We start from the raw sequence: 24,955 nt of genomic DNA, 5'->3' as shown, positions 1-24,955 counted from the left end.
GACCTATTTCGGGCTTATTTGCCTTCATCAGGTAGCCACACCCTTACTGGGATTTGAACCTAACCATTAGACTACAGGCACATCTCCCATATCGGCTTGTACCAGGGAAGGGTTATGTGTGATTTTTTTTGTCGAGTCACCCTGGTATATTGAAGGAGCATCACAGCTTCTTTTATATATATATATAACTACTTGCAAAGAAGTTAATGAATTCCTCTGAATCAGTTATCTGTTTTTTGCAAGAAACTTTGATAAACATAGAAACACCCAAGATTCCAGCTGGAATCTAATAAATAGCAACAAGGGAGAGAAACAATTGTTTTAATAAATGCCGTTTTCCAAAATTCCTCTTTGCTAATGATTTACTGAAGATACATTTTTTTAAAAATGGTATTTTTCTCTCAAGTATACACAGATTATGTAGTACTGTACACCCACAAACACAGAGTGAGAGAGGGAGAGAGAGAAGTGTCATTGCAGGAGTAAAATGTCAACCAGAAGGACTAATTTCAGAAATGGACATTTCATTCATCAGGGAAGAAAGCTATGTGATAGCACTTACGCCACAAATGAAACCATCCCAAGGTCACCTGGGCCCAAAAGCACAAGCAGGATGTCATGGATGAAATTTAACCATGTTGAAAGTTGTCCATCGGAACCAGTTGAATGAAAATTTAAGAGTGCCTCCCCTGTCTGGTTTCTTCTCCAATATTATTTTTAAAATAGGCTTGGAGTAGCAACAGCCTTACACAAGATATTGAATCATCAAAGCTCAACAGCCACAGACCAGAGGTGTGTTGATCAAGAGACAACCAGAAAGGCAGTATTTTGAATCAAAGCATTCCAACCAAAGTACCATCTTGAAACTTGGATGAACGTCTTCATTCTGAAGTCTTGGATAAATGTCTTCATCTAAATCTTTTTTTTTTCTGAGTTTAGGCTTAATTGTACTGACATAAATCAAGTAGATCTTTGGAGAATGACACCGCTCCACCCCAATGACTGTTTCAAGACAGGATTCATTCCAGTCAAAGAGTGGAGCAAGTTAAAAGCACTCAAGAAATATCCAGTTAAAAATTCTAGATTGGATGCCAATTTGTGATTTTCAATATAGATTTGTTATTATTTTGTTCTAGAATTTTAAACCAAATATTCCTTAAGTGTTTTTAGTTTGCTCTGGTCTTTGACTGGAATAAGCATTGACTTGATCAGGGTGAGGTTTTCATCATAGGCACCAGGAGCATCTTGTCACAACCCAGCCTTGAAATGTAAGGCAAACATTCCTCTTATGTGGTCTTTTAACTAAATGCGGCTAGCCTTTTATAAAAATGTATACATGAGCAGTATTTGAAGCAGGCAGGGCACATACCTGCTGCAATTAGGGTGGAAGGAATATTGAAAGGCAGGGTGCAATTGTCTTTTCCAATCATTATCCAGAATTGAGATGTTTCCTCCAAAATCAGAAGTTCCAGAAGAGAACGCTTCACAGTGCTTTTATGAACATGTGAAAGAAAGTAGCTTAAACTTCTCTGATTGCACTTAAGGCTATTTTCACAATTTTAATCACAAGGCAAGATGGACTAGCAACCTCTTTTTTTCTAGCGCTTTCCCAATGCAGCTGGGCTTGAAAAGGCCCCCAAGCTGCATAAAATATATTAAGTTTATAAACAAGAGATTCCTTTAAAGCTCCTCCTTGATTCGCTTGTCTGTGCTTTTGATGTTGATGTCCAAGGTATCCACTTTCCCGGTGAGGCGATCCAGGATCTCATCCTGCTCATCAATTTCTGTTTGCAAGCCGAGAGCGAGATTTTTCAGTCGGCCCAGCCCAGTGGACATCTCATCTGCAAAGATTCCAACCACAAAAGCATAACATTAGCAACACAAAAGGTAGACAAACACCACACAGAGGCAGTTTGTATCCAAGATATGAACACTATCTCAAAGATCATTCTTAAGTAGAGGTACCACTGTAATTAAAAGCTAAAACCCCAATATATTAAAAATCTGTAATTAAAAGCTAAAACCCCAATACAGTGTTCCCTCGATTTTCGCGGGGGATGCATTCCAAGACCGCCTGCGAAAGTCGGATTTCCGCAAAGTAGAGATGCGGAAGTAAATACACTATTTTTGGCTATGAACAGTATCACAAGCCTTCCCTTAACACTTTAAACCCCTAAATTGCAATTTCCCATTCCCTTAGCAACCATTCAGATTATTACTCACCATGTTTATTTATTAAAGTGTATTTAAAAAAATATTTATTAAAGGCAGATGAAAGTTTGGCGATGACATATGACGCCATCGGGTGGGAAAAACCGTGGCATAAGGGAAAAAACCGCAAAGTGTTTTTTAATTAATATTTTTGAAAAACCGTGGTATAGACTTTTCGTGAAGTTCGAACCCGTGAAAATCGAGGGAACACTGTATATTGATATGCTATTTCTACTCATTATGTACTAGACAAAACAATTTTTTTTTTTTTAATTCCCTTGGTTGAATTAAAAGAGGATTTGAGGATTGGGCACAGCAGGGTGAATTTCACCCCTGTATTAAGCCAAAATGGGGTGTGTCAGTTTTCAGCTATTTGTACTTTGTAACTATAACTACCAGGGTAAGTAAACCATCACATTGCAAATCAGGTCATTATGGCTTACTCAATAAACATGATTAATATTAACTGTGTTTTGTGCAAAGTATTCACTTTATTTTCCTCAATATTGCCTGCTGGGAGAAGAAATAATGGTAGCTTTGTCTCACTTCTTCCTCTTCCAGGAAATAGGAACAAAATCATTTTCTTCTTAAAGGAAGACACTCAGAAATCTAGAAGGCTTAATAATCCTCAACTTGCAGCCATTCGATTAGTGACTGTTCAAAGTTACAACAACACTGGAAAAAAGTGATTTATGACTGTTTTTCACAGTTACAACCTTTGAAGCATTCCCCACGACCATGTAATCAAAATTCATATGCTTGGCAATTGGTTCATATTTATGACCATTGCTGTGTCCCAAGATTGCACCCTCCGGACAAACAAAGTCAATGAGGAAGTAAGATTCATTTAACAACCGGATTATTAAATTTACCAACCACAATGATTCACTTAACAACTGTGGCAAGAAAGGTCGTAAAATTGGGCAAAACTCCCTTAGCGGTCTTGTTTAGCAATGGAAATTTGGGACTTAATTGTAATCATAAAAAGAGTACTACTTACAAACAACTAAGGTTAACATTGGGGACTGTGGACTATCGTGACTCACCTAAGTTGTTATCGATTTTCTGGTGGTAAGTACGGAGGTGCTGGTTCCTGGGGTATTGATTGGACTGGGATGGGTTGTCTGAACCAGTTGCACTGGAACTGGAGTCTGGAAAGAAAGGAAAAAAATTAGGGGTTTTTTCAGACACCCGGCTTAAGATTCAAGGACACCCCTTTCTAAAACCAAGTCATATTTGAGTATTGCCCACAAGATCATATGCTGCAACGTCCTACCGGTCAATGACTACTTCAGCTTCAACAGCAACAACACAAGAGCACACAACAGATTCAAACTTAATACGAACCACTCCAAACTTGACTGTAAAAAATATGATTTCAACAATCGAGTTATCAAAGCGTGGAACTCATTGCCGGACTCAATTGTGTCAACCCCTAACCCCCAACATTTCTCCCTTACTCTCCACAATTGACCTTTCTAGGTTCCTAAGAGGCCAGTAAGGGGCGTACATAAGTGCACTGGTGTGCCTTTCGTCCCCTGTCCAATTGTCTTTCCTTTCTCTCACTTATCATATATATTTTCTTTCTTTCATATATCCTCTCCTCTAAGTTCACTTTACCCTTATATATATTACTATATGTCTATTTTTCTTCCGATGTATTTATGTATTGGACAAATGAATAAATAAATAAATAAAATAAATATTCAAGGGCCCATCTTGTATCAGACCAGTTAAACATTCCCCTCCAATTTAAGCAAGGTTATTTTCTGATTACCGTATTTTTCAGAGTATAAGACGCACTGTAGTTTTTGGGGAGCAAAATAGGAGGAAAAATCTGTCTATCATTCATCTGGTTAGTGTCCTTAGTCTAGTCAGTTTCAGCTTTTTATCTCCTGGTTAGGGCTTAAAAATGAAAAAAGCCTGCAAAGACGTAAAGCTGGAAAAAACCTTCTTTGGAGGGAATAGCAATGAAAAAAGCCTGAAAGCCAGGAAGAGCTGTGAAGATCTTTTGCACCTCCTTAGGGCTGGGGGGGGGGGGGGGAGTTTCAAAAAAGCTAAGACACAGCCTCTTTTAGTGGGTGAAAAGGGTGTGTCTTATATTCCGAAAAATGCACGGTAATAAACACAACAGTTCTATACATAGAACTCTGCTGCCTAAAATAACAGTGACAATGTTCAGGTTCCATAAAATGCAGATAACTAAACAAATAAGGTCGAGCAAACCTGAGTTCTCCAACTTCCGTAAATTTGGATGACTCTCTTGGTACTTGGACTCTTGTTCTTTACTGATGGATAACGCTTCTTTCATTCTAGACAGAGGAAGAAAAGGGGATTTCCCACATTCAGCATTTACGGCTCCACTTGCTTCCAAACAGAAATAAGCTTTGTATCACCAACGTTTCCCAACCTTGGTAACTTTTAAGAATAGAATAGAATAGAATTTTTATTGGCCAAGTGTGATTGGACACACAAGGAATTTGTCTTGGTGCATATGCTCTCAGCGTAGATAAAATAAAATATACATTTGTCAAGAATCATGTGGTACAACACTTAATGATTGTCATAGGGGTCAAATAAGCAATGAAGAAGCAATATTAATAAAAATCTTAGGATATAAGCAACAAGTTACAGTCATACAGTCAACATGGGAGGAAATGGATGAACAGGAATGATGAGAAAAACTAGTAGAATAGAAGTGCAGATTTAGTAGAAATTCTGACAGTGTTGAGGGAATTATTTGTTTAGCAGAGTGATGGCGTTCGGAAAAAAACTGTTCTTGTGTCTAGTTGTCTTGGTGTGCAGTGCTCTGTAGCGACGTTTTGAGGGTAGGAGTTGAAACAGTTTGTGTCCAGGATGCGAGGGGTCAGTAAATATTTTCCCCGCCCTCTTTTTGACTGGTGCAGTATACAGGTCCTCAATGGAAGGCAGGTTGGCAGCAATTGTTTTTTCTGCAGTTCTGATTGTCCTCTGAAGTCTGCGTCGGTCCTGTTGGGTTGCAGCACCAAACCAGACAGTTATAGAGGTGCAAATGACAGACTCAATGATTCTTCTGTAGAACTGTATCAGCAGCTCCTTGGGCAGTTTGAGCTTCCTGAGCTGGCGCAGAAAGAACATTCTTTGTTGTGCTTTTTTGATGATGTTTTTGATGTTAGGTGACCATTTTAGGTCTTGAGATATGATAGAACCTAGAAATTTGAAGGTCTCTACTGTTGATACTGTGTTGTCTAGTATTGTGAGAGGTGGAAGGGTTTCTCTTAAAGTCTACCACCATTTCTACGGTTTTGAGTGTGTTCAGTTCTAGATTGTTCTGGTCACACCACAAGGATAGTTGTTCAACTTCCCGTCTGTATGCGGATTCATCATTGTCTCGAATGAGGCCGATCACTGTTGTATCATCTGCAAACTTCAGTAGTTTAACAGATGGATCGTGTGAGATGCAGTCATTAGTGTATAGAGAGAAGAGAAGTGGTGAGAGTACACAGCCTTGGGGGGCACCTGTGCTAACTGTACATGTATCTGATGTGATTTTTCCTAGCTTCACCTGCTGGTGAAGTGTGGACTTTTAAGGCGGCTGTGAAATTCTGAGAGTTGGAATCCACATATCTCAAAGCTGCCAAGGTTGAGAAACACTGCGTTGCAAAAAATAAAAAAATAAAGTTTTCCTTTCTGCTACATTTCAGTATTAAATGTTTTATTTACTGTGGGTACGGTTAAAGCAGCTGCTCAGGCTGACAACATCCTCTTGGGTTTAACCACAAACCCACAGAAAGGGAAAGCCTGCACATTGGAAACGACTGTTTTATTTTCTCAACCCTTTTCAGACAGATGCCAGACACAAGCCTGGCATGGAGTGGTTAAGGTGCTGAGCCTCGAAACCAGGAGAGAAACCTAGGCCCACCTTGGGCATGAAAACCAACAAGGTGACTTTTGGGAAATCACCAGGGGACTGTGACTTCTAGTCCCGCTTTAGAACATGAAAGCCATCTGGGTGATTTTTGGGCCAGCCTTTCTCTCTCAGCCCAACCAACTTTAGAGGATTATTTTTGTGGGAAAGGAGGAAAGCCACCTTGAATTGGTGGGATAAAAATTAACAGTGAATTCAAGACAAAAGTCACTTGGGCATGGATGAACTCAGACGCCCACCAACTTCCTGCTTGTTTAGAAGAAAACCTTATTTTATAAATAAGAGCCGGGGGTGGCGCAGCATGTAGAGTGCTGTACTGCAGGCCACTGAAGCTGATTGTAGATCTGTAGGTCAGCGGTTCACATCTCATCACCGGCTCAAGGTTGACTCAGTCTTCCATCCTCATCACTGGCTCAAGGTTGACTCAGCCTTCCATCCTTCCGAGGTGGGTAAAATGAGGACCCGGATTGTGGGGGCAATAGGCTGGCTCTGTTTTTAAAAAGTGCTATTGCTAACACGTTGTAAGCCGCCCTGAGTCTAAGGAGAAGGGCGGCATAAAAATTGAATAAATAAATAAATACATTTATCTACCTGTTGCTTCCTTGATATTCGGAGGCTCCATTCTGCTCTGGCTTGATGTCTTGTGGCTTGGCTTTGAAGTAATTGACGAAGCCCCCAAAGACACTCTTAATGCTATTGATATGTTTCTGACTCGTCTTTAAATCTTGATCCATCTTATCCACCATGCGTTCGGAACGCTTGAGGACTTCCCCTTGCCGCACAAGTTCCTGCCAAAAGCAACATGGTGTTTACAAACAAACAAACAACAACTGGTAAAAAGGATGCTGGTATTTTAGTTCCCCAATGAAACAAATTTATGCAAAAGGGACTGTGACTTTCTCTTTGTTAAGATAAAGCACTGGCAATGTGAAATCTGACCATTACCAATAGTTCTCAATATTTGTAGCTCAGGATTGGTGAACCATGGGGGGCCCTGCTATTCTCTGAGCTTGGTGGTTTACTTGCAGATGTTTTGTGACCCAACTAGGTAATGTCATTAGTGCTAGAGGGGATTGGGATTTGTGGAGAAGGAGCAGGGGGAGAGGAGGACTGTGGAATCTTTGGTGTTCTCTGAACTTGGTTTTCTTGCAAGTGTTCAATTAGCTAACTAGGTAACATTGTCAGTACTCTGATATTGCCTTGTTAGCCTTACTTACATAGCATGCAAATGCTGTGTGCTAGAGGGATTGGGATTTGTGGAGTGGAGGAGCAGGGGGAGAGGAGGATTCTTGTTTACCTCTGATGCAGCGACTCCCACATGTTCAGACTCATAAATGAGAGACAGTGAGTTGTTGGTGCTAGCTAGAGTCGATTTCGAGAGCCTCATGACCTCCTGTTGTAAATATCTTTGTCTGTCTGGACCGTCTCTTGGAGGCTCCTCCCTTTCATTCCACTTGACCGGCTTGAAGTCATCCTCGTCATCATCAAAAGGATTGCAACTTTTTGGGAAAGTCGACATCGTTGCAGCCCCAAGTTCAGATCGCTTGTATTTATAATGTAGGTTTTACAAGGACAGACTCAAACTGTTGTTTTCCAGAGGAAGATGGGAGTCCTTTTGTATAAAAGGAATGTATTGAAAAGCCAAACTCTACAAGAGAAAAAAATTTGCACCATGAAGTATATTTACATTTATTTCTACAGATCGTCCTCAAATTATAACCATTCACTGACTGACTGTCACTTGTAAGTTACAACGGCAATGAAAAAAGTGATTCATGACCATTGCTATGGCCACATGATAAAAATCTGGGTGATTGGCAACTGGAGTATATTTATGGAGCCTTCTCTTTGGGGGTCCCGGCCCCCTGGAACCAGCTCCCCTTGGAGATTCACACTGCCCCCACCCTCTTTGCCTTCTAAAAGAGTTTAAAAATTCATCTTTGTCGCCAGGCCTGGGGAAATTAAATGTTCCCCCTGATCAACGAGTGTTTTTAGCATAAATTATTGGGTGAATGTCAATGAATGTTTTAAAAAATGTTTTAGAATTTTTAATTTTTTTAAATTGTATTAATTGGATTTATTGTATTGTTATGTCTACTATATATGCTGTGAGCTGCCCCGAGTCCTCGGAGAAGGGCAGCATAAAATCCAATTAAATATAAATATAAATATATGGCAATTGCTGTCAGGGTTCCAAGCAACATCCCCAATGAAAGAAAACTCCAAGGCTTGGAGTTCCTCAAAGTTCCATTTTATTAGAGATGTCATACTGGCACATCTGGGAAAACCCAAATCTGAAAGCTTCCGGTTCCCCCCCCCCCCCAAAAAAAGTTCAAATCCCTGCCCTAGCATCTACATGTCCATCACATTGCACCCTTCCAACTGGAGATGCCTCCCAGGAACACCTCTCCAGATGCAGGGCACCATGACATTGACTCACAGAGAAAGGAATATTCTTTTGACTTCAGTTCTCCACTCTCACAATCCCCCCCTCCCAGTTTCCCACAGCACTGAATGTGGCAGGCCTGAAGATCCAACACCCAACATGGTTTCCAGGCCTGACAATTGCAGTGTCCCAGGGTTACATGATCACCATTTGTAACCATCCTCAATAGGGGAAGACAGATTCATTTAATGACTGCAGTGATTTGCTTAACAACTGTGGCCAACAAACATCATAAAAAGGGGAAAAAAATCATTGAACAACTGTCTTGCTTTGCAACAGAAATGTTGGGGGTCTTGTGGTCATAAGTCGAGAACTATCTGTAAACCGTCCAGTGTCACTTAGAAGAGTTGGGCAGTAGAGAAATCTAATAAACATAAAACAGAGCATCCAATTGTTTGAATGCAGAGTTCTGTGAAAATTTCCAAGGACAGCAAACAATTAAAGAGTTCTCGTCTAACCAAACGGAACTGGCATAAGGTAGCTATGTTCCATCTCTCTTTGAATTTGCCAAAAGAGAAATCGATTATCCGGTTATGAAAAAACACACACCACAATTTCAGGAAATTCAAATTACCCAAACACAACTTTCCATCCCACTTTAGAGAACAAAACCCTAAACAAACTTAAAAGAAGAAAATCAATAACACCAACACATAATTAAAAACATTAGAGTCACATATACTGTCTGAATTTACTCCCTTTGATATATACTACAAACACTAACAACTTAATTTTCATTCATCTCTCACATATACACCTACCACACACCACAAACTAACAAGTCGTCAAAATCCCAGCGCCTGCTGCACTGCAGGTATTAACCCCCCCTTTTTTCCCCACCCAAACCCCACTCTACCTTTCCACATATCTCATAATGCTTACATTACCTTTCTAACTCACTACTAAATCAATATATGTAATACACAAAAATTTACATACCTTAAACCTTGAATGTAATATGATTATGTTTAGTCTAATACCCAGAACTGTTATATATTAAGCTATACATAACAAATACGTGATTTAGATATGTGTTTTTCTTATCCTTCTTGTCTCGTTGTAATCCCCTTCCCCCGTTCCTTTTTCAATAAATTAATAAACTATTTAAAAAAATAAAAATAAAATAAATAATAAATAAATAAATAAGTATCCCAGCTGAGCCAGAAGTCCTGCTGTTCTCTCTAACAAACAATTCATCTTTTCGGGCATCTTGAAAACTGCTTTAGAAGAGAATACCAGAGTTGGAAGGGGCATTGGAGGATATCTAATCCAACCCCCTGCTCAAGCAGGAGATCCTACACCATTTCTGATAGAAATATCCAGTCTCTTCTTGAAAGGCTGGTGTTTTTTTGCAGCTAGTGTAGCTGAAGCCACGCAGGAAATGGGAAAAGTCAAATCCAATGCCATTCTCAGGGAAGAACAAAGACATTTTGTTCTAGGCAGTCAAATAATTACTTGCCTCTTATTGAATGAGTCAAGACCCAGAATATCTTAGTCAATAGATTGGCATCTAAAATAGAAAGAAAAAAACCAGCACAATAAAAAACAACCCATGAACAATGTATTGCTGTTCACAATATCTGATTTTAGATATCTCAATGAAATGTTATTATAATATGTACAAGCCTCAGTTTTCAGTCCCAATGCAAAGAAAAGTTTGTTCAAAACTTTCAAAATATGGTAAGTAAACTATCATCAGAGCGTGGTGACAGAGCCACATTTACACAGCTTAAAGCAGGCTCTTTTCCCATGAAAAATAACATCCCGTTTTGCAAAATTATCAACATTCCACATTTACTATCATCTCAGTAAAGAGTAAATATTTTACTATTAATTTTACTTAATACTGTTAAGTAAAAAAAATTACTATTAATGAAATAGCAAATACTATTGACCACAATCTACTAAACCTCTGTAGCAAGACACCAAATGACAAACACATATGTACTTATTGACAGAGGAAGCCACAAAATTCCTTGGAAGGACTCTGCATTTAATCATCAACTATTTCAGAATAATTAGAATTAGAGTTCTTTATTGGCCAAGTGTGATTGGACACACAAGGAATTTGTCTTTGGTGCATATGCTATGAATGTACATAAAAAGACAAGATACATTCATCAAGAATCTTAAGGTACAACGCTTAATGATAGTCATGGGGTACAAATAAGCAATCAAATCATACTGGGAAACAATCAATATAAACGTGATACAAGCAACAAAGTTACAGTCATACAGTCATAAGTGGGAGGAGATGGGTGATAGGAACGATGAGAGATTAATAGTAATAGCAATGCAGCCTTAGTGAATAGTTTGACAGTGTTGAGGGAATTATTTGTTTAGCAGTGATGGTGTTCAGGGAAAAAAACCCCTGTTCTTGTACAGTGTTCCCTCGATTTCCGCGGGGGATGCGTTCCGAGACCGCCCGCGAAAGTTGAATTTCCGCGAAGTAGGGATGCGGAAGTAAATACACCATTTTTGGCTATGGACAGTATCACAAGCCATCCCTTAACACTTTAACCCCCTAAATTATCATTTCCCATTCCCTTAACGACCATTTACTCACCATTATTACTGGTACTCACCATTGAATAAGACACTTAGTGATCCTGATATTTATAAACATAATTATTTATTAACAATAATTATTTTTTTTGTTATTTATTTGCAAAAATTATTAGTTTGGCGATGACATATGACATCATTGGGTGGGGAAAACCGTGGTATAGGAAAAAAACCGTGAAGTATTTTTTAATTAATATTTTTTTAAAAACCGTGGTATAGGCTATTCGCAAAGTTCGAACCTGCGAAAATCGAGGGAACATTGTATTTAGTTGTTCTGGTGTGCAGTCCTCTACAACCTCGTTTTGAGGGTAGGAGGTGAAAAAATTTATGTCTAGGGGTCTGTAAATATTTTTACTGAATTGTACCTTTCAGCAGTTTTCAAGAATATTTATTTATTTTTTATTTATTTATTTATATATATATTTATATATATCTAGTTTATCTCCTTTGATTTTAATTGACTCAAAGTGACTCAATCTGACTTTCGTATCTTTTCCCAGCTTGGATCTCCTATTCCTAATTCCTATCCAGATTACAGAACTATCTTCTGTAATCCTCTCCCAACTGAGTATGGTTATAATTGCAGAACCTCCAAAACAAAATACTCTTTTCATGTCTTTGGGCAATGTCACTTCCGTAAAATAAGCTTGCCTTCACTTCTGTAGGCTATTTAACCTTGTTCCCTTTTCAAAGGGTATTTCTAAAATATATAAACAATTGCTAAGTTGACCGAACTCTTATTATTTCAATTTATTGTTATTGCAAGCCACCAGGCCAAATGTTTTTCAAGGTGAGATCAGTCCTCACCTTTCTAGCATTAAGAAATTCCCGAAAATATATTCTATTTTTTCTCCAAGCAGGCTTGTGACTCTGAGAGAAAGGGGAAACCCACAATTATTGTTATACAGTACTACATGTAAAATATTAGTCTGTTTGCCTAATATTTTTTTGTATTATTTTTAGATTTTATTATTATAAATGTTGAACACACATTAACAAAATTAATAATTACTTTTTTTCTTGATCTAACTACAGTGTAGTTCTTTATTATATGCTGCCTAGTCATGTTCATGAGATAAGCAGCTCTATAAATATCATAAATATAAATATCATAAACAAATTGAAGGTTCTTTCCTAGAACCTTAAATACCTGTTTCCCCCCCAGCAATGAGAGATTAGATGACTATATTTGATTTATTTACTAAATCTTGACTGGAGGCAACTGGAGATTTTTATTGTTCTTAATCTTTAATGTTTTAACTGGTTGAGTTTTATAGTTTTTCAAATGATTTAATTTTTTTTTAATTTAAGAGAGAGTTTGCTGAAAAATGGGCAGTATATCAATTGAAGAGTTAATAATTTAATGTAATATTTATAAAATATAAATTTTAAATAAATGGGGATGATGAGTACACATCCGAAGGAAGCCAGGGTTACCTGAGCCAGATTAGCTGTGGATGATGGGCACTGCAGTCCCAGCTTTAGTGGACATCACTCGACTGGGGAAGAGTTTAGTAATAGGGTTATTTAAACTTGGAACACCCCCCCACCTCAACCTTCATTCTGTTAGGAAGCCCACCAAGGAGTGGATCTTGAGGCCAGCCAAAGAAACAAAGTCTATACATTGGATAGGATTAAAATTTTATCATTAAGACAACGGAATGTGCTGAACTGATAAAAATGATGCTAGAATTGCAAGACGAAGAGACACAATTTTATAAATCCTGGGGAAAATGGTATATAATTGGTTAGATTCCCCCCCCCCCCAAATAAAAAAATGACTAAATTACAAAAGAAGTTACCATTTAAATTTCTACTCCGTAATTGAAAATCATAAGTCAAGATTTGTAAATTTTGTAATACAATAGAGTACAACATTAGGATAGTACCTTATGACCGCGATTTTAAAACCAAAGACTAATGAACCGTACATTAATATATTTAAATATATTTAAATAGAAAAATAGTAAATACTGTAGTAGAATTGGAAAACAAAACGTACAATACTACAACCTACAATTAATTATAGAGGCTGTGTGATAGAATAGTTAACAGAGAGGTTGACATATCTTTGAAACAGATTGATGTACATATGTGTATATTTCTTTGATTTCTCTTTATGTTTTTTCTTTTTCTTTCTTTCCTTCTTATTATGTAAGGGGCTCAATGCAAAAGTTACATACTGTATTCGTATTATCTATGTGTTTCCCCTTTTTAACTTTATTTGACTTCTATGCCGCCCAATCCCGTAGGACTCAGGGCGGCTTACAACAATATAAAACACAATAAAATACAATAATAAAAGAAGTCAATGTTAACACCAAAACTATTAAAATAATAAAATCAGCAATCCAATCAGCCAAATATACTTTAAAAAAAAAATCTACATTAAATCCGCCCCCATGGCAGGATAAACAAGGGCGACGTCACCTCAGTCGCCCTTTTCCCTCAGCTCAGCCTACCTCGCAGGGGTGTTGTGGGAACCCCCAAAGCGCCAGAGAGAGGAGAAAGGCAGGCCGTTATAGAAAAAAAGCCAACGTTGTTGCCTAAAACCTCTCCGAAGACCAGCCGGCGATTAAACCGCCCGTCTCGGAGGTTCCCTCAGGGGCCACTGACGGCTACTCGAGCTCCGCCTCACTTCCGGTCGCGGAAAAGGCCCCGGCCGCCGCCGTCGCCGGGTGGAACCATCCCGTGACTGTAGGGGGGGCGGAGCTACAGAACGGGAGGGGATGTGGCTGGGGGGGGGCAGAATAAAAAAAGGTAGTGCGCTTGCGTTGAAGCCCTCTCCGCGTCGCTCTCGCGAGAACGAACCGGCCGCCGCTCTCTCGCGTCTCCTTTTGCGCGGGGGAGGTGGCCTCGTCGCGAGGGGGCGTGGCCCCGGCCGTGACGGGCTCGCTGAGGCGGCTTCAAGGCTCCTCCAAGATGTCGGCGCTGGCTGTGGCGACCGCGGCGGCTGCCACGGCGGCCGCTGTGACGGCCGCGCGCTCCGAGAGGCAGGGCAGCCCGGCTTCGTCGCGGGGCTTCTATTTCAACACGGTGCTGTCGCTCGCCCGCTCGCTGGCCGTCCAGAGACCCGCCCCGCTCGAGAAGGTGGCAGCCGGGCGGTGGGGGGGGGGCGTTGAGGGGCGTCGGGGGGAGGGCAGAGCCGGGATGCTGATGGACAGCAAGAGAAGGAGGATAAGGGGGGCCAACCTGGGGAACCGGATCGATCAAATCCATCAAAGAATAGAAGTGGGAGGCACCTTGGAGATCATCTAGTCCAGCCCCCCCTTGCTGAAGTAGGAGATGCTACAATAATCAGTCAATCAGAATAGAACTGGGAGGGACCTTAGAGGTCTTCTACCCTATTGATCATTCTAACAGTCAATCAGAATTAGAGCTGGGAGTGACCTTGGAGGTCATCTAGTCCAGCCCCCCCTTGCTGAAGTAGGAGATGCTACAATAATCAGTCAATCAGAATAGAGCTGGGAGGGACCTTGGAGGTCATCTAGTCCAGTCATCCCCAACCTCCTGCTCAAGCATAGGTCATTTCAATCTCTCAGAATTAGAGCTGAGAAGGACCTTGGAGATCTTCTGCTCCATTGAACATTCCAACTGCTCAATCAATCGGAATAAGAGCTGGAAGGGACCTTAGTGGTCATCTAGTCCAACCCCTTCCCCCCAAAGCAGGAGATGCTACACTGTGCCATTCCAATCAGTCAATTGGAATAGAGCTGGAAGAGACCTTGGAGGTCTTTCTATTCCATTGACTATTTCAATCAATCAATCAGAATTAGAGCTGAGAGGGGCCTTAGAGGTCATCTAGTCCAGCCCGCCTTGCTGAAGTAGGAGATGCTACAATATTCAGTCAATCAGAATAGAGCTGCAAGAGACCTTCTATTCCATTGACCATTTCAATCAGTCAATCAGAATGAGAGTTGGGAGAGACCTTGGAGGTCATCTAGTCCAGCCCTCCAGCTCCTGCTCAAGCCTAGGTCGTTTCAATCTCTCAGAATTGGTGAAAGTTCAGTGCTTTTCTTTGTCAGATAATCCACCTGTTTGTCAGGTGATCACAAAGATTTACATAACCAGGTACGCATTATTGGTAAATGCTTGTGCACTAGCAATATTATGCATGTGAATGGTATTCATACAAATCTAATAAATAAATAAGTATTCAAACAGTCTCTGTGCAATTAGAAACATTTCTACCTGTTTCAAAAACATTGTTCATTCCCCCCTCTTTTTTCTAAAGTCGACTTTTGTAATATCTTTTGGTGTCTGCAGCCTATATAAGTGTTGTTCTCAAGCTGTTCAGTTGCTTCCATTTTTTTAATTTGATAGACCTCCTTTTTTCCCTAAAATGATCTGTCAGTCAATACAAGTACCATTGCTCCTTTGTTTCCTGGTGAATTTTTATTATTACCCAATGTAACTGCATCGTAGATTAAATCAGATTTATGTGTAAGCTGATGTGTTGAATGTTCTGCTTGGGAGTACCTAAGCCTCTTAGATTGTTATGGAATTTTTAAAAGCAATTAAACACAGGATATATTTTCTTGGTTTAGAGCAGGGGGTTTTCCCCCCAAACTTTTAAGATGTGTGGACTTCAACTCCCAGAATTCCCCAATCAGCAATTCTGCAATTTGTAATCCACACAGGTTTTTAATTGTCAGCTTTCGAAAGCACTGGTTTAGAGAGATTCTTTCTAAGCTTAGGGACTGGTTGTTTTGGTAAAAGTGTATTCGCTGTTTCTTTTTCAGCATACAATGGTTGTTTTCTTGTGAGGTTGTAAAGATGTAACTGCTAAAGGTCTGAAGTAAAAATAAACTTTTGTCCCACTTCAGTAAACAGTTGCTCAAGTTAACCTCCCAATATTTTTTAGCTATACTGTAATTGTTTTTATTTTTCTCCACTATAGAATAAAACAATACATAATTACAAACCCTAAAACAATACTTATAATCAAACAGATATAAAACTTTTCTTTTCCATGTGAAACCTTCAATGGAGGCTTGTATCTCTCATTAATCATCTAGACAAAAAAAAATCTATAATGTTCATACATTATCTATTAAAGGTCTAACTAAAAAATCTTTTAATCCACTTTACTGTAAAAACTTGCATTACATCAATGTGAACATTAGCAAAATGTCTTTTATCTAAATCTTAATAAAATAACATATAAGTATCCTCCCAATTCTATTGTAGCCGGTTTTTATTTATTTATTTATTTATTTTATTAATAGATTTGTATGCCGCCCCTTTCCGTAGACTCGGGGCAGCTCACAACACAATAAAACAGTTCATGACAAATCTAATAATTTACAATTTAAAATTTAAAATAGTTTAAAAAACCCATTTTTAAGCAGACATACCTACAGAAATACCATACATAAATTATATAGGCCCGGGGGAGATCAATTCCCCCATGCCTGATGACAAAGGTGGGTTTTGAGGAGTTTACGAAAGGCAAGAAGGGTAGGGGCAGTTCTAATCTCTGGGGGGAGCTGGTTCCAGAGAGTCGGGGCCACCACAGAGAAGGCTCTTCCCCTGGGGCCTGCCAACCGACATTGTTTAGTTGACGGGACCCGGAGAAGGCCGACTCTGTGGGACCTAATCGGTCGCTGGGATTCGTGCAGCAGAAGGCGGTCTCTGAGATATTTTGTGTTCTGCACACACACCATCGCAGATTTCTCTACAGTTTGTCTGCACCAAGTTATCTTCAGCTGGTTCTCATTCACCTGTCTTTCTGTGAATTATATAACCTAACCTACAATTCAGGTTTTCATTTGAGACCATATTCACCAATGTGGGTTTTCTAGTGACAGATCTCCATACATTTTTAATACCACACCTGAAATGATGGGGCTTTGGTTCCCGTATTTATGAGTTTCACTTTTGGCTGATTATTATGTTTTCCCTGCATATTTTGTTTTTGTGACTGTTTAGTAGAAAAAAATGGGTAAGAATATTTCAATAATATAGAAAGATTTGTTTTGGTCCACACCAGATTGCATGAACTCTATGGCAGTGGCATTTAAGTGGGTTAGGATATATCTCTTTGTTTCTATGAGTAGTCAGAGAGCAATGAAGAATTAAGGACAGTAAAAGAACAAGGGGCATAAAAAATTACTAGTTCTAGAAATCAGGATTGATCTCCTCTAGGACTGACCGGTTGGATCGCCTTGCAGTCCAAGGGATTCACAGGAGTCTTCTCCAGCTCCAGAGTTCAAAGGCCCCCATTCATTGGCACTCAGCTTCCTCATGGTCCAGTTTGCTGGTTTTGAATAGAATAGAATAGAATAGAATTTTATTGGCCAAGTATGATTGGGCACACAAGGCATTTGTCTTTGGTGCATATGCACATAAAAGAAAAAAATACGTTTGTCTACAATCATAACGTACAACACTTAATGATAGTCTCGTTCAGGGGTTTCCAAAATCGCCCACTTTAAGACTCAGGGACTTCAATTCCCAGAATTCCTCAGCCAGCTTTGCTGCCTGGGGAATTCTGAGAGTTGAAGTCCACAAGTCTTAAAAGTGGACGAGTTTGGAGACCACTGGTCTAGGTACAAATAAGCAATCCAATCATATTAGGAACCAGTTAATATACTGTAAATTGTAAGGATACAAGCAACAAAGTATATAGTCATTTGTGGGAAGAGTTATGGGAACCAATGAGAAAAGCTAATAGTAATAATAATGCAGCCTTAGTGAATAGTTTGGCAGTGTTGAGGGAATTATTTGTTTAGCAGAGTGAGGGCGTTTGGGAAAAAACTGTTCTTGTGTCTAGTTGTCTGGGTGTACAATGCTCTATAGCGTAGTTTTGAGGGTAGGAGTTGAAACAGTTTGTGTCCAAGATGCGAGGAATCTGTAAATATTATCATGACCCTCTTTTTGACTCGTGCAGTATACAGGTCTTCAATGGAAGGCAGGTTGGCAGCAATTGTTTACCTGTATATCCTCTCTTTTCCTTCTCCCATAGGTCCAAAAACTTCTATGCATGTGTCCCGTGGATATCCATGGGATTTTTCAGCTGGACGACCGCCGCAGGGATGCTGTGATTGCACTGGGAATTTTTCTAATAGAGTCCGACCTGCAGGTACCATTCCCTTTAATAACAAATACATTTTAAAAAAGATTTACAACCCCTCCTTCCTCAAGTTTTCCAGGCCACCGGCCACAAACTCAATATACTGCAATAAAACTATGAAAGCACCGTAATATCCCACATTTACTAAACTTGTTTAGCCAGGTTAATTTGCATAGAGCAGCGTTTCTCAAAGCGGGACGATTTTTAAGATGTATAGAACTTCAACTCCCAGAATTCCCTCTGCTGGCTGCAGAATTCTGGGAGTTGAAGTCCACACGACTTTAAAGTTCCTATGGTTGACAAACATTGGCCTAATTGGTTGGGTTGGGCTGTTGTTTTTTTCTTGAAACCCTGTCTATTTTCTGCTTAATCGTATTAGCTGTGTGGTGCCCCCACCCTCCTTACCATCTGCAAGAGTCTTAAGACTCCCCTATGTCTCCAGGCCTGGGGCAATTAGATCTTGCCCCCCTGGCCAATAAATGTGATGTATAGTGTGATTGGATTGTCTGATTGAGTAATATATAGGGTTTTTAGCTGTAGTTTTTTTAATGTATTAGATTTGTTTTGTATGATTTGTTTTGTATCCACGGATACAAATCTAATAAATTGAATTGAATTGATTTCTATATTTATTCTGTGAGCCGCCCCGAGTTTTCGGAGAAGGGCGGCATACAAATCTATTTATTATTATTATTATTATTATTATTATTATTATTATTATTATTATTATTATGTCAGTACAACACAGCAAACGAGATCACTATGCTGGATTTCATATTTCGTCACCAGTCGGGCGCTTCCCAAGCACCTAGGACTGCGTGATGTAGCGGCGAATTATGTTTGCCGATCCCAGTAAAGTGGCCTTTTGCAATCGACAGATGGAGATTTTGTCAATTCCGATGGTTTTCAAATGTCCACTGAGATCCTTTGGCACTGCGCCCAGCGTGCCAAGTACCACTAGGACCACTTTCACTGGCTTATGCCAGAGTCGTTGCAGCTCGATTTTTAGATCTTCATATTTCACTAATTTCTCTAGCTGCTTCTCCTCAATTCTGCTGTCTCCTGGGATTGCGATGTCGATGATCCATACTTTCTTTTTCTCCACGATCACAATGTCTGGTGTGTTATGCTTCAGAATTCGGTCAGTCTGAAGTCGGAAGTCCCACAACAGTTTTGCTTGCTCATTTTCGACCACTTTTTCGGGCTTATGGTCCCACCAGTTCTTTGCCACTGGTAAATGGTAGTTCCGGCACAGGTTTCAGTGGATCATCTGTGCCACAGCATCTTGTCTATGCTTTGGTACTGTGCCTAGCATGCCAAGTACCACTGGGACCACTTTCACGGGCTTATGCCAGAGTTGTTGCAGCTCGATTTTTAGATCTTCGTATTTCACTAATTTCTCTAGCTGCTTCTCCTCAAATTATTATTATTATTGTTGTTGTTGTTATTATTATTTATTGTTGTTGTTTTTGTTGTTGTTGTTGTTGTTATTATTATTATTATCCTCATCATTTGTGCAGTGCATTTGAGCTGAGCTTGGCCTCATTCTTAGAGTATCGAGATAACATTTTCCTACATCCATTCTGTTGTTGTTGTTGTGCCTTTTTTTTTTCAATTTTAAAAAAGAAACCTTGTTCTTCCAGCATAAAGATTCGCTCGTCCCTTACCTTCTCCGGCTACTGAGGGGCCTTCCCAAAGTACAATGGATTGAAGAAAGCAATTCGCGAAAAGGCCGAGGTGAACTTTTAAAACTTTTTGGAGGTGGGGGAAAGGGCAACGAAGAGTTTAGCCAGATTTTAGGCTTAGGCCTGTTGGAAGAAATCACTGGCGTGCATTCATCTGGTTAATCGCAACCCTGTTCCATTAATTACCACACTTACAGGCACCCTTCCAGTCGCAGAAAACTTCAGCTTCTGTTTGGTGACCTTGCTGTCTGATGTGGCCTACAGGGATGCATCTTTAAGAGACCTGGTAAGAACGATTGTGTGCCATTCAACATATTGACATTATTTTTTTTCTATCATTTTAAAGTTCCCAAAGAGGCAACTGGATTTTATGGATTTTCTTTGAAGATGCTTTGCTTCATATCCAAGATTGGTTATGACCTATAAAGCCCTTCATGGCACCGGAACAGATTATCTCAGGGACTTCCTTCTGCTGCACAAATCCCAGCGACCAGTTAGGTCCCACAGAGTGGGCCTTCTCCGGGTCCCGTCAACTAAACAACGTTGCTTGGCGGGACCCAGGGGAAGAGCCTTCTCTGTGGCGGCCCCGGCCCTCTGGAACCAATTCCCCCCAGAGATTAGAATTGCCCCCACCCTCCTTGCCTTTCGTAAGCTCCTTAAAACCCACCTCTGCCGACAGGCATAGGGGAATTGAGATTCCCTTTCCCCCTAGGCCTTTACAATTTTATGCATGGGATGTCTATGTATGTTTGGTTTTTTATATTAATGGGTTTTTAATCATTTTTAGTATTGGATTATTATTGTATGCTGTTTTATGATTGCTGTTAGCTGCATAGAAGATTGATGGCAGAGAAAGACTTCATGGTCCATCTAGTCTGCCCTTATACTATTTCCTGTATTTTATCTTGGTTCTTAAGTGAACCTGGAACTTTTAGGGGATCATGTGACTCAGGGATGCTGCAACTGTCCTAAATACCGGTCAGTTGCCAAGTGTCTGAATTCTGATCCCGCAACAATGGGAATGCTGCAAAGTAGAAATATAGAAGATTGATGGCAGAAAAAGACCTCCTGGTCCATCTAGTCTGCCCTGATACTATTCCCTATATTTTATCTTAGGATGGATATATGTTTATCCCAGGCATGTTTAAATTCAGTTCCTGTGGATTTACTAAACCGCATCTGCTGGAAGTTTATTTCAAGCATCTACTACTCTTTCAGTAAAATAATATTTTCTCACGTTAGTTCCCCCAACTAACTTCAGATTGTGCCCCCTTCTGTTCACTTTGCATTCTTTGAGAGAGTTGAGGCCACTTGGAGATTTGTCTGTGTACCAAGTAATGGTAATGGGTGTAGAGCCATCTTGTACATAACTCGTCTCAAACAGTGTGTGCCTGTGTTCAACCATAAAGCATTTAGCATTTTAGCATTTAGATTTATATACTGTTTCCCAGTGCTTTATAAGTCCTCTCTAAGCGGTTTACAGAGTCAGCATATATTTCCCCCAACAATCTGGGTCCTCATTTTACCCAACTCAGAATGATGGGAGGCTGAGTCAACCTTGAGCCTGGTGAGATTGGATCTGCAAAACTGATGGCAGTTGGTGATTATTAGAAGTAGCCTGCAAATACTAAACTCTAACCACTGCGTCACTGTGGCTCTTGCACTTTATACCTGCATCGTTTAGTGACACAATTATTATCATTAAGTGATAATAATCCTTATATTGCATTAGTCAAGTGACAGACATTCATTCATAACCGACAAGGACCAAATTATTACTGGTGAATAAACTTAATCTGTAAGCCTCCGACTACAAACAGCTGAACTCTCTTTTTGCAAACATGTTTTCAACTGTTAGCCATCAGGTGCTTGGAAAACACAGAAGGAAATATTTTAGTTATTCCTTGTGTGTCCAATCACACTTGGCCAATAAAGAATTCTATTCTGTTCTATTCTATGCTATGCTATTCTAGAATAGAATAGAATAGAACTAGACACAAAAACAGTTTTTCCCCGAACGCCATTACTCTACTAAACAAATAATTCCCTCAACACTGTCAGAATTTTTACTAAATCTGCACTTCTATTCTACTAGTTTTTCTCATCATTCCTTTCACCCATTTCCTCCCTCTTAGGACTGTATGACTGTAACTTGTTGCTTGTATCCTAAGATTTTTATTAATATTGATTGTTTCTTCATTGCTTATTTGACCCCTATGACAATCATTAAGTGTTGTACCACATGGGTCTTGACAAATGTATCTTTCTTTTATGTATGTTGAGAGCATATGCACCAATGACAAATTCCTTGTGTGTCCAATCACACTTGGCCAGTAAAATTCTATTCTATTCTATTTTATTCTTATAGCTCTGGTTTTATCTTTTTTAACCTTCTGACACTTAATACTCTTGCTTCATTCTTAAATCTTACATTACTGTTAATATTTTGTTATTTTAGGCTAACCTCTATTGTTAACAACCTGGTGCTAGAACATGAAACATGTTTATGTAATGTTAATTCTTAACATTTATGTAATGTTAATTCTTGCTGGATTTTATTGTTACAGGTTTTGGAGCCAATTTTACAAGTGATGCAGGTGCTCTTAGGGATGTGTCAATCTCCACAGATCCAGGATAAAGGTAAGCAAGATACATTTCCGATATAATATTGCTCCTCGCAACAATGAATGTTGAATCCAAGTTCGCCTTGTGCACCAGTTGCGACCCTACTTGGACCAGGAGTCACTGCTCACGGTCACTCATGCCCTCATCACCTCGAGGCTTGACTACTGTAACACTCTCTACATGGGGCTACCTTTGAAAAATGTTCGGAAACTTCAGATCATGCAGAATGCAGCTGCGAGAGCAATCATGGGCTTTCCCAAATATGCCCATGTTACACCAACACTCCGCAGTCTGCATTGGTTGCCGATCAGTTTCCGGTCACAATTCAAAGTGTTGGTTATGACCTATAAAGCCTTTCACAGCACCGGACCAGATTATCTCAGGGACCGCCTTCTGCTGCACGAATCCCAGCGACCAGTTAGGTCCCACAAAGTGGATCTTATCCGGGTCCCGTCAACTAAGCAATGTCGTCTGGCGGGACCCAGGTGAAGAGCCTTCTCTGTGGCGGCCCCGGCCCTCTGGAACCAACTCCCCCCAGAGATTAGAACTGCCCCCATCCTCCTTGCCTTTCGTAAACAACTTAAAACCCACTTCTGCCGTCAGGCATGGGGGAATTGAGATCCTCTTTCCCCCTAGGCCTTTACAATTCTATGTGTGGTATGTATGTATGTATGTTTGGTTTTTATATTAATGGATTTTTAATCATTTCTAATACCAAATTACTATTGTACACTGTTTTACTGTCGCTGTTAGCCGCCCCAAGTCTCCGGAGAGTGGCGGCATACAAATCCAATAAATAAATAAATAAATAAATAAATAAATAAATAATTCGCCTCCTTTTTCTACCCTCTGTTTTCATTCTCAAAAGACTGGTTCAGTTAATCCTCAATTTACAACCACAGCTGAACCACAGCTTTCTCTTGCTAAGCAAGGCAGTTGTTCAATGAGTTATGCCCTATTTTACCACCTCTTTTGTCACTTGTTCGTAAGCGAATAGCCACAGTTGCTGTTGTGAGTGTTCCCTGTCAGTCTTTGGAAATGTCAGACTCAGAAGACGGAGATGATGTAGAAGCTGTTAATTCCCCTGATTTAAGAGATGTGGAAAAGGCTACTGATGATGAAAATGTAATAGAACAACCATCGGACGAAAGTAGGCATAGTAATACTTCTTCAGATAACGGGGGTGTAGAAGGGAGTCCTTGGCTAAGTGCAAAATTCAGAAGGTCAGAGAAAAGAAAAGACGAACTTGGGGGGGAAGAAGTTTTAATATGCTATTTCAGAGTGTGTAAATTAATTAATTACATCACATCCTGGATTGAACGGAAGAGAGAGATGCTTTTCTGCAAAGCGCTATAAACAAGATGGATGCGTTTGCAGTTTTCTCCGGAGAAGTGAGTCTGTATATTGCCTGATAAAAGCTATTTTTAAATAGCGTGAATCTGACCCAGAGATAAGAAGATGTTTGAAGTAGACAGCCTGTTCTTTTAGAAAGAATGATAACTTTGTAGTTTTTGTTTGTGACATGGAATGCATTTTGCATGCCGGAGCGGTATCTGACGAATTCCAGTGTGGAATAAAAATAAACAATGAAGTTTTGTTTTGAAAATGACAAGCCTGTAAAGCTCCTATTCTTAGAGCAGCCAGCCAGATCCCAGTCCAGGTCCAGAACAGTTGCTAAGCGAATCGTGTGTCATTAAGCAAACCTGGGATTCCCCCACCCACCGACCCATCCACACACATTTACATTGCTTGTTGGGAAGGTTAAAATTGTGATCGCAACACACACACGGACACACACAGATGGACGGACGGACAGTGCAACTGATGCCTGTTGCCAAATGTTGATCTTGTGATAGAAACATAGAAACATAGAAGACTGACGGCAGAAAAAGACCTCATGGTCCATCTAGTCTGCCCTTATACTATTTCCTGTATTTTATCTTACAATGGATGTTTGTTTGTTTGTTTGTTTGTTCGTTCGTTCATTTATTGGATTTGTATGCCGCCCCTCTCCATAGACTCGGGGCAGCTAACAACAGTGATAAAAACAGTATGTAGCAATCCAATAATAAAACAACTAAAAAACCCTTATTATAAAAACCAGACATACATACAGACACACCATGCATAAACTGTAAAGGCCCAGGGGGAAAGAATATCTCAGTTCCCCCATGCCTGACGGCAGAGGTGGGTTTTAAGAAGCTTACGAAAGGCGAGGAGGGTGGGGGCAATTCTGATCTCTGGGGGGAGTTGGTTCCAGAGGGCCGGGGCCACCACAGAGAAGGCTCTTCCCCTGGGTCCCGCCAAACAACATTGTCTAGTTGACAGGACCCAGAGAAGGCCCACTCTGTGGGGCCTAATCGGTTGCTGGGATTCGTGCGGCAGAAGGCGATCCCGGAGATAATCTGGTCCGGTGCCATTAATATATGTTTATCCCAGGC

At 40.1% G+C, this 24,955-nt stretch overlaps 2 protein-coding genes across 6 annotated transcripts in view; one reads left to right on the top strand and one right to left on the bottom strand.

Annotated features, from left to right (window-relative positions):
• Positions 1 to 304: 304 nt before the first annotated feature.
• Positions 305 to 14,209, bottom strand: SNAP29 (synaptosome associated protein 29). Of its 3 annotated transcripts, XM_070762832.1 has the most exons (8): positions 13,592 to 13,826; positions 11,937 to 11,999; positions 10,024 to 10,074; positions 7,416 to 7,766; positions 6,710 to 6,906; positions 4,438 to 4,523; positions 3,258 to 3,362; positions 305 to 1,841 (listed from the first exon to the last, which is right to left on the bottom strand). In XM_070762832.1, exons 4-8 carry the CDS (start codon positions 7,635 to 7,637, stop codon positions 1,681 to 1,683), a joined length of 771 nt encoding a protein of 256 aa, XP_070618933.1. In that variant the 5' UTR covers positions 7,638 to 7,766; positions 10,024 to 10,074; positions 11,937 to 11,999; positions 13,592 to 13,826; the 3' UTR covers positions 305 to 1,680. The 3 variants fall into 3 exon arrangements, with proteins under 3 accessions (XP_070618933.1, XP_070618932.1, XP_070618934.1); XM_070762831.1 differs by lacking the exon at positions 11,937 to 11,999 and having other exon boundaries at positions 13,592 to 14,209; XM_070762833.1 differs by lacking the exons at positions 10,024 to 10,074; positions 11,937 to 11,999 and having other exon boundaries at positions 13,592 to 13,941.
• The window catches only part of PI4KA (phosphatidylinositol 4-kinase alpha), a 113,367-nt gene continuing 102,350 nt past the window's right edge, over positions 13,939 to 24,955 (top strand). The window contains exons 1-5 of one of the 3 annotated variants that reach the window (XM_070762829.1): positions 13,939 to 14,219; positions 18,097 to 18,213; positions 19,848 to 19,941; positions 20,087 to 20,175; positions 22,457 to 22,529. In XM_070762829.1, the coding sequence (XP_070618930.1) occupies positions 14,052 to 14,219; positions 18,097 to 18,213; positions 19,848 to 19,941; positions 20,087 to 20,175; positions 22,457 to 22,529 (541 nt within the window). In that variant the 5' untranslated portion in view covers positions 13,939 to 14,051. Of the gene's footprint in view, positions 14,220 to 15,142; positions 15,201 to 18,096; positions 18,214 to 19,847; positions 19,942 to 20,086; positions 20,176 to 22,456; positions 22,530 to 24,955 lie in introns of those variants that run through there. The other 2 variants (XM_070762827.1, XM_070762828.1) reach the window with 2 other exon arrangements.

The sequence above is a fragment of the Erythrolamprus reginae genome, chromosome 10 (genome assembly GCF_031021105.1).
Source record: "Erythrolamprus reginae isolate rEryReg1 chromosome 10, rEryReg1.hap1, whole genome shotgun sequence".
Lineage (NCBI taxonomy): Eukaryota > Metazoa > Chordata > Lepidosauria > Squamata > Dipsadidae > Erythrolamprus > Erythrolamprus reginae.
The sequence above is the reverse complement of the archived record's forward strand: the minus strand, read 5'-3'. Positions and strand labels throughout refer to the sequence as shown.